Source organism: Symphalangus syndactylus, chromosome 5 (genome assembly GCF_028878055.3).
Source record: "Symphalangus syndactylus isolate Jambi chromosome 5, NHGRI_mSymSyn1-v2.1_pri, whole genome shotgun sequence".
In the NCBI taxonomy this organism is placed as follows: Eukaryota; Metazoa; Chordata; class Mammalia; order Primates; family Hylobatidae; genus Symphalangus; species Symphalangus syndactylus.
Window position 1 is genome coordinate 59402884 of NC_072427.2, and position 9416 is coordinate 59412299.

Here is a 9416-nt window from a genome sequence, read left to right on the forward strand (position 1 = left end):
CTTGTTTTCTTCCTTGAAAAGAGGCTGAACAGAAAGGACTTCAGTGTCTTTACTCATCTTGTGTCAGAGAAACCCTCCTGCACGGCTGGTCTGACCTGCAGGGAGGAGGCTGGTTCCTTACTGACACAGCTCCTTGCTTCCACTAGGGGTGATAGAATCAAGTCTCAGTAGGATTATTAAATATGGAATGGTAGCAAGCTATTTTTTAATCTTTAATGAGGACAGAGCAAGAGGGAATGGGCTGAAAAGAGGTTCACGAGGAAGTCTGTTAAAAAGTACATATAGGAGATGACAGCAGGAGGGAGGATATGGAACCCCGGTATGATTTCTGTGCAGGAAAGAGCCCTGTCCAAAGAGGAAGATTCATCCAGCTATGGCCAAGAGGACGAACCTTGGAAACCTTTGGGATTTTCCAACAGGCGTCCTACAACCATTCATCCCTTTCCTTCCCAAGTAATGGTAACATCAGTGTGACTGGACTTCATTTTTTTTAATAGATATAGATATAGATTTATATTTATATATAAAATAGTTTTTTACAAAAAAATCAACCAAACAAAAAATTAAAATCAACTTAAAAACAAACAAACAACAATAACAAAATTCAAACAGGAGCAGAGATGGGGCTGAGGCATAGGGGAGGCCCCTAGCGCCGCCCTGAGGAGGAGGGGGCGAGAGGCTGAGGCACTCAGTCTCCCTTCTGCTTGGGTGCTTGCACAGTCCCGTTGGCCAGAGCAGTGGGGCTGCCTGGGGATGAGGCATTTGGTGTCTGGGAGGTGCCTCGAGAGGTGTGTGGGGGGCGCAGGTAGGTGCTGAAGAGTTTCCCATAGAGTGGGTCATGGAGGGAGAAGTTCTGGAACTGACCTGGACAAATAAGAGATGGAGAAAAGTGAAAAGATCTAAGAACGAGAAGAGAATCTCCCTGCTTTTTTCTCAGAACTAAAACATCTTGTCCCTCTACTCTGTTTAACTTCTCAAATCCAGGTTTAGGTCCTCTCTTCCTTTCTAGCCTGTTCCTCCCAGCCTCACTTCTCATAGGTTCTGATCTCCAGCACTGGCCACTAACCCTTGTTCCCTCCCAGCCCAGTGCTTTCCTGGATGCTGATGGTGCCCCAAGTGCCCGTGTGGGGCTGAGAAGGCAGTGACTCACAGAGGGAGAGGCCTTGGCTGGATCCTGCCTGGCACAGCTCAGCATGCAAAGCTGTGGCAGCAGGGTGGGGTGAACCCAGCAGCAGGTGCAGGATGGTGCTGAAGCCGTCTTTGTACAGCAGGCGGTTGGGCCCCTCTGCTTGCTCTTCAGCAAAGAGCTTGGGTGAGAAAGGGATGCGAGTCAAGTTCTCTCCTCATGCCACGGCCTCACCCTGCCCCACAGACTGGCCTGACAGGCTCCTCCTCTTCCAAAAGGGTGGTGCACAAGCCTTCCCTGACCCTCCAGTGCCCTTTCTGCAGAACTGTAGACTTTATAGCTTTTTCCTTCTTCTTCCTTCTTCTTGTTCCCAGCTAGGTCTCAACATAGAGGCTGGGGGTCTGCAGTTTAATTTTTTTTTTTTTTTTTTTGAGACGGAGTCTCGCTCTGTCGCCCAGGCTGGAGTGCAGTGGCGCAATCTTGGCTCACTGCAAGCTCCGCCTCCCGGGTTCAAGCCATTCTCCTGCCTCAGCCTCTCCGAGTAGCTGGGACTACAGTCGCCCGCCACCACGCCCGGCTAATTTTTTGTATTTTTAGTAGAGACGGGGTTTCACTGTGTTAGCCAGGATGGTCTCGATCTCCTGACCTCGTGATCTGCCCGCCTCGGCCTCCCAAAGTGCTGGGATTACAGGCATGAGCCACCGTGCCCGGCCGTGGTCTGCAGTTTTAGGCACTGTGGCACTAGGTTGGATACCAAGTGCTTAATATCTAGAAACTACTGGAAACAGCATATCAAAATGGGCCTCCTGGAGTGGGGTGAGCATAGCCACTAAGCACCCCCCACCACCACCACCCCCCATTACCTCGAAGGCCAGACGAGTCAGCTCTTCCAGGCTCCTGCCCCCATCCAGAGCTGCTAGTGCAAGGGCCACATCTCGGAAGTCCACCAAACCCTTGGTATCCTGGTGTGAAAAAGAAACCAGGGCAATGCGGGGACCCTGCACCTCCCTTCCTGCTCTTTGGATTTTGACTCCTCCCTCTTCTCAGCAAATAATGGGGGTGATCCCTGTGACTGCTCCCCTCAGAACTGTGAGCCCCAAACTCTTTAGGATCCCTGGAATTTCTCTCAGGTCATAGGCTTTCTCAAGCTATACCAGGTCACCTGGTGACAAAGCCCTGCCATAAAGGGATCTCCTAGGAATGTAAGGGAATCCCTCAGGAATGCTGAAGCTACTATGAAGTTTCTGACATGCCAGCGGAGGGCAGTCCTGGTCCCCAGGCTAGACAAACTGGTTCTCTCTGACTCAGCCTATGTAGAAGAACTGGCCCAACAGATTGAAAGGGGGCCATAGGCATAATTTCTTATGAAATACACAAGGAGGATGCCTGCTGTACCAGCTCCATGGGAGACCATGGCATTTGAATTTTTGTTTCTGCTCTGCCACAGGCCAAGTGGGGGAAGCTCTTTTCAGGGACAGTCCGCCTCAATCTAAGGAATCCAGACACCTGGTCACTCTGTCCCTTCAGAGGATGTTGAGGGTCACATTCTGCATCTCAGATCAAAAAGCTCCTTGGGACCACTGTTGGTTGTTCATAAGCATTAAGAATCTTTTAGGACTTTTGTAAGTTGACCGGGGAACTTGGTTAAAGCTTGAGAAATACATGGCTTGCTAAGAATCTTGAGAAAATTCCTCTAGAAAAGCTATAGGATTTTTTTTTTTTTTTTTTTTTTTTTTTTGAGACAGAGTCTCGCTCTGTCGCCCAGGCTGGAGTGCAGTGGCGCAATCTCGGCTCACTGCAAGCTCCGCCTCCCGGGTTCACGCCATTCTCCTGCCTCAGCCTCTCCGAGTAGCTGGGACTACAGTCGCCCGCCACCACGCCCGGCTAATTTTTTGTATTTTTAGTAGAGACGGGGTTTCACCGTAGTCTCGATCTCCTGACCTCGTGATCCGCCCGTCTCGGCCTCCCAAAGTGCTAGGATTACAAGCGTGACCCACCGCGCCCGGCCAGCTATAGGATATTTAAAATAATCTGCCCAAGTCCTACAGATATATCTGGGTCTCAAGCTCTCAACCATCTAACTGTCCAGCGTTATTTCTTCTACATGTCATCCTCCCACGTAACCTTCATGACTCTCCTTCAAAGACCCTCACCCAGTGCCCCACAAGGTCTTATGATTCCCCACCTCTGCCACTCTCTAAAGTGGTTTCAGAAATTTATAGTCCTCACTGATTATTTCTCCCTTGTTCTTCCTCATAATGATGATAACATTGTTCTTCAATGCACTGGATGCTTGATTAAAAAATGAATTTTCAGTGGATCTCAGGGGATGGCCATCTAACAACAGCTGTGAGAACATCCACTGAGGACTCCAAACTGTGAGTGACTGATACGGCCACTAGGAACATGTCAGCCTGGAGGGAAGCCTGGGTTCTGCTCTGTTCTTTGTTCCAGCTCCTTTACCTGCTGGAAGTAGCCAAAGGCACCAGCCACCGTCTGAGGATCAGAGAGCTGTAGCTGCCTGGCAAACTCTTCCTGGCTGATCATTCGACTCCGGCCTGGCTCTGCCCCAGCGTCCACATAGCCAGGTGACAGCCTACAATGGAATTGTTGAAGGCAAAGAGCTGTCTCAGTTTCCTTCTGGACACACCATCATCAGCAGGACTTCGGCCCCAGTACCAAGAGTTCTACCAGTAAAGCTTCAGCTGCTGTTTTTCTAAGATGTACTGACTCACAGTCCCTTGAGAGCCCTTCTTACTTTTTTCTTTTTTTTTTTTTTTTTTGACAGTCTTGCACTGCCATCCAGGCTGGAGTGCAGTGACACGATCTTGGCTCACTGCAACCTCCACCTCCCAGGTTCAAGCAATTCTCCTGCCTCCGCCTCCCAAGTAGTGGGGATTACAGCCATGCGCCACCAAACCCGGCGAATTTTGTATTTTTAGCACAGATGGGGTTTTGCCATGTTGGTCAGGCTGGTCTTGAACTCCTGACCTCAGGTGATCCACCCGCCTCAGCCTCCCAAAGTGCTGGGATTACAGGCATGAGCCACCGCACCCGGCCCCTTCTTACTTTTTTCACCTGCGTTATTACATATCCTTCCATTTATTCCCTGCTTCCTTTTATTCACTCCATTATCTTTCTTCCCAGTTTTTTTCATTTTTAAGATTTCCTTCTTCCTTCTCATTTCTCCCCTTCTTATTCTCTCGCTCTCTCTCTCTCTTTCTCTCTCTGTGACACTGCTCACACCCTCATTTTCAAGACCACTTACCCAGCCTTCCGAAGCACTTTTCCCAGTTCCCAGAGCTGTGGCTCCAACGCCACCTTCAGCCGGCCCACCACAATCACAGGTAAGCTCCCTACAAACTCACATTCGGTGGCTGGAATGCCCAGAGCCCTACAGGATGAAGAGGGATGGGATGGAGGGGATTGAAGCAGAAGAAACTTCTGAGGGTTGGTTCCTGACCCTGGCCCGCTGACTGGAGTAGATCAGGCCCCTTTAAATCTCCCCGCCTCTATCTCAGCTGTTGAAGAGCCCTTCCCACTGCCTGCTCCTCGATCTTTGCCTGAAAACCTCGTCCCCTCCACCCCTCTGTGGTTCCTTTGCCCTGTGCAACTGCTCCAGGAAATAGTTTGTGGGGCACTCACTGTGCCATGACCCTCTGAACATTGTTGGCATAGAGGGTGGGGTCCCTGCTCTCCTCAGGGCTGGGGTGATACACAGGAAGGAACTGAAACACAGACACAATTCTTATCAGAACCTCAATGTGAGGTATGACCACTCCCACCCTCTTTTCCCAAGGTTTCAGGAGTCTGAGATGTACATTCTCCCACCGCACCCACGGGAGCCATACCTCCACATCCACAATGCTGCAGGGCTGAGAGGCTGTGAGCCAGAGGACTTTGAGTCTAAGAGAAGAGAGATTTCGATACTCACCAATCTCTAACTATGGGCTCCTTCCCCGGCTCCCACACCCCACTCCCCTTCCCCAACCCAGGTGGGGAGTGGGAAAAGTTCTGCCCATTGATATAGGGACAGACTCCTAGCCATACAGTCAGGTGGGTGAATATGCAGTTGGGAGACACAAGGAAGGGCCAGAAACGCGGTAGGGAAAGAGAGCAGAGCTGCATGGATGTGCCAGAGGAAGAACTGTAGGCAAGAGGAGGCAAGAAGAGGTTTGAGTAATGGAGGAAAAAGGCAAGAGGCATGCCTGATGGTGATGGTTCTCAGGAAGGGATAATTGAGGGAGAAAATCACAGAAACATGGGAAAATAAATGCATAGGAGCCATAATCACAGCAGGAACAATTTAGGTGGGATAGCTAATCTAAGCACAGCCAGATTATATGGGGACATCAGGGGGAAAGTGGTGTCTCCTCTAGAGTTCTCTCAGTCCTCAGATGAAGAAGGGCCATTCACCTTGTCTGGAGATTGGAAGATGGGCCAGGAATTCTCTGATGGACCCTGCTCCCCACCCTCACCCCAGGAATACCAGAACTCACACTCCAGGACCCCTCCATGCCCAGCTGGTGGTGTCCTATGGGAGAAACACAGGTGAAGGCATAAGAGCATTACTTTTCCCCCCGGAACTGGCCAATCACCTTTGAACAGAGGGCCTGATCCCACCTCTGGTCACACCCCGCAGTGCACATCCCATCACAGCACCAACAGTTTTCACTTATTTCCATTTGGGGTGGATTTGTGCTCCCCCTTTCCACTCTTTCTTGGACTAAGACTCACCAGACTGTTGGGGTAGCGGATGAGGACAGGCTGCACAGGCACCCCTGCGATGAAGGCTCCTAAATCCCATTTCCACCCCCCACCCCCACAAGGCAGAGGTTAGTACACAGAAGTAGCTAGAGGGCATGAGGTATGGCAGTCAAATGAGATATGGCTTTGCTCCACTCATTGATAATTTTCTCTCTGACTCCTCGACTTGTCAGCATTAGCTAGGAGGTTGCCGGTCTCCCTTCCTCTCCCATCCCTCCCACCCTTCTACTTCTTGGGTTATTTCAGAGTCCCTCCCCAAATCTGGAACTTCCTTTTCCTACAGCCCACCACCCACTATCATTTTATTCACCTGGTTTGAACTTAAGCAAAGCCTTCTTGTTGGAACAGGTGCCCTCAGGAAAGAATAGCACCTGGGGGAAAAAAGAGTGGAATGAGGTGAAGAAGGCTGAAGAAGGCTGTGGAGAGAGGAAAGGGAAGCCTCTTCAGGCGCACATGGGAAGTGAGAAGATGGTCTTGAGACCCTTACCCACCTGCGGCCACTTGCCTCCTGAGGTGGCCCGCCTTCGGACCTCCTCCACCACTCTGCGTCGAGAAGCTGGGTCATGCCGGGATACTAGGATGGCTTGGTTGAATCGAAGAAGGGCTGGGGTTGGGAAGGATACAAAGAGGAATCACTTCATTCCAACCCAGGGGCAGTAACACCTGCAGCCTCCACTTCCTCAACAGCATGAGAAGTTTCTGTTATCTCTTTTGTGGTTGTTGTTGTTGTTTGAGACAGAGTTTCGCTTTTGTTGCCCAGGCTGGAGTGCAATGGCTGGATCTCAGCTCACCGCAACCTCCACCTCCTGGGTTCAAGCGATTCTCCTGCCTCAGCCTCCCCAGTAGCTGGGATTACAAGCATGGGCCACCACGCCCGGCTAATTTTTTTTTCTTTTAAGCCCAGGTAATTTTTTTGTATTTTTAGTAGAGACAGGGTTTCTCCATATTGGTCAGGCTGGTCTTGAATTCTCGACCTCAGGTGATCCACCTGCCTTGGCCTCCCAACGTGCTGGGATTATAGGCATGAGCCACCGTGCCTGGCCTGTTATCTCTTTGCCCTGGGACAATCCCTTTATAGTAGTTGTCCTTTTAGAGAACTGACCAGAACTGCCTCCAACACCTTCTCTCTGTCCCAGCCCTCAGAATCTAAGACTGGTTGACTAATGGTGTTAATTTATATTTCACTTGCCAAGAGTCCCTCCCCACTTTGAGGCGAATTCTCTCCAGTGTCTCCATTCCTGACGTTTTTTGCCCAGAGTTGTCACCCTGCCCTTCACCCGCTTTGAACTCTCTCACCTCCAATGACAGGAACGGAAAGGTTCTCAGCTCGGGACACAACTTTGGGCAGGTCACAGGGCAGCAGAACAATGGGGTCAAAGAAAGTGGAGTGTGGGGCAGCAACAAGGACAGGGGCTTGAAGGCGAGAGGCTCGCTGGCCGCGAACACGAATCCGGAGGAAGCCCAGCAGGAAAAACAGCAGGCGGCTCAGGCCTAGCACCCCGTTGTGGCACAGAGTCCTGCCAGGGCAAGGCTGGGTATCAGCGGAAGCAGTGGTTCTAACCCTCACCCGCCCCTAGGTTCAGACACCGGGAAAGTAGGGCACCCCTCTTTTACCCTTAAATAGGATGTGACCAAGGGGCCAAGGTCTCTGGCCACTTTGGGACCTATCAGGGCACATTACTTAGAGGTGAGGTCTGGGAACCACTTCTGAGCTTGGCTGACTCATCTCATCTACCCAAGCTAGACAGAATAGTTTCAGAATGCTCCCTTTTCTTCTTCTCAAAGAGGGGGCCGAATAGACAGCAGGGAAGAGAAGTAGGGTCTCTGGGGGCTGATCCCTCACTTACTTCCTCCATCCCGTAATTGGCTCCTGAAGCTGCTCCTCACTAAGACCGGCCACTTGCAGCCAGGCAAAGGGCCAGAGGAGAAAGAGGACGATAAAGGCCAGAAGCACTCGGATGGGGGCCAGCAATGCCCCCAGGAGGCAGAACTGCAAAGGGTGGGAGAGAATGCCACTTTAGAGCTTGGATATGCTCCCTCCACAGCATCCCTCTCCCACAAAGGATAGACCCAGGAGCAGACGGCCATCATCCCTTGCATGTGACAGGTGGTGTGGGAACAGGAGAGGGGACTGGGACCCAAGGTGGGATGAAGATACCAATGAGGGCAAGAGGATAAAAGATTAATGGCATCAAGGGCCTTATTTTCCTGTCTTTCAGTTGGTCTCTACCCCATTTATAAAACCGAAAGTCATAAAAAGCATCTAGCACTTAGAGGATTTAATAAGAATGCATGCAAAAGTGCAGGGTGCTGTGCTTGATGTACAGTAGGTTAGAGATAGGTCCTCCTCCCCCACATCTTATTCCATAAATAGCTCCTATGCCCAACAGAAACCAGGTGCACAGATCTTTCCACTTTGGGCCTAGGAGGCAGAGGGTTGTAAACAGCGAGAGGTCCAGTTTTCACGCCCGAGATCAGTTTCTAACACTGCTCAACAGCAATCCTATAGTACTGGGGGATACGGGAGACAAGAGCTCGGCCTCACTCCGCATGGGAGAGAGGTTGCCAGGAGCCAGGGTGACTCCATAGGCTGCCTTGGGGAAGAAGCAGGTAAACAAACCTAGCCCCTGGAGCCTGCCTCCGGGGAGGTGATGACAGCAGAAACATTGGACACTCCCTCCCCACACCACCTCCCAGTTTCCCTAGGCTGGCGCGGCCCTCCACTTCCTGTAGCTAACCTCCCTCTCAGCCTCCCTGCCCCCACCGGGAGGTGCTGCAGTGCGGGGTGGAGGGGGGTTGGAGGGAGTGGGAAGAGGGAGTGTAGGAAGGGCACAGGGTCGCAGGCTCCCGGCCCAGAAACGTCTTCCCTCTAAGTCATGCCTCGGAGGAATACTCGGCACGCCCCCGCCCCCACCACCGGCTTCCCGTAGCCTCTAACTCCATCCTAGCCACCAGGCTCTGCAGAATGTAATCCGCATTCCCCAGCGTCCTTCATCTCTCCAACCCCAGGGTCCCCTGCAGCCCTCCATCCCCACCTACTCAGTTCTTCCACACCTGCGAGCTTGTCTATCGCCCAAGCCCGCAGCGTCCTCTCCAGGACTCCTTGCCCACCCGCGGCCGCCCCCACGTGCGCACCCCCGGATTCCCGCTCCGCAAGCCGCTCAGCCATCTCCTTCTCATGGATCCCCAAGCCCACCTTTGCCAGGGTCAAATGGCCCCATTTTCCTATCCCCACGGGTCCCTCCGACGCCCGCTCCCCACACATTACCTTAACCCTCTGGAGGCGAGAGAGATGTAACTCATGCACGAAGGGGTTGGGGGATGCTGGGGGTCCGGGGGTGGGATCGAGGGGGGCCCAGTCCCCCGGACTTCCCTGGTTCATGGCGGGAGAAGGTGGGAAGGAGGGCACCCCGGCCCCGGCCCCGGCCACCACTTTGCAGAGCAGCTGCTGCTGCAGCAGCGGCGGCGGCGGCGCTCTGGCCCGGGCCCCGCCCGGTGCAGGCGGCCGAGGGGCGGGGAGCAG

General features: G+C 52.5%; 1 protein-coding gene across 1 annotated transcript; it reads right to left on the minus strand.

The window, feature by feature from the left end:
- Positions 1 to 471: 471 nt before the first annotated feature.
- On the minus strand, positions 472 to 9416 carry LPCAT4 (lysophosphatidylcholine acyltransferase 4). The gene is made up of 14 exons (XM_055278614.2): positions 9162 to 9416; positions 7741 to 7883; positions 7190 to 7410; positions 6385 to 6497; positions 6204 to 6264; positions 5864 to 5922; positions 5626 to 5660; positions 4978 to 5032; positions 4772 to 4854; positions 4395 to 4520; positions 3590 to 3722; positions 1990 to 2088; positions 1151 to 1307; positions 472 to 864 (listed from the first exon to the last, which is right to left on the minus strand). The coding sequence occupies exons 1-14, from the start codon at positions 9273 to 9275 to the stop codon at positions 689 to 691; spliced, it is 1575 nt and encodes a 524-aa protein (XP_055134589.1). The 5' UTR covers positions 9276 to 9416; the 3' UTR covers positions 472 to 688.

What these genes read in the sequence shown, in the direction of transcription:
- LPCAT4 (XM_055278614.2), bottom strand. Translation starts at nt 9,275, where the DNA reads ATGAACCAGGGAAGTCCGGGGGACTGGGCCCCCCTCGATCCCACCCCC. An exon ending in TTCCGTTCCTGTCATTGGAG is followed by an intron (nt 6,498 to 7,189) that starts GTGAGAGAGTTC and finishes TCCCAACCCCAG; the next exon opens with CCCTTCTTCGATTCAACCAA. An exon ending in TTTGCTTAAGTTCAAACCAG is followed by an intron (nt 5,923 to 6,203) that starts GTGAATAAAATG and finishes AATGGGATTTAG; the next exon opens with GAGCCTTCATCGCAGGGGTG.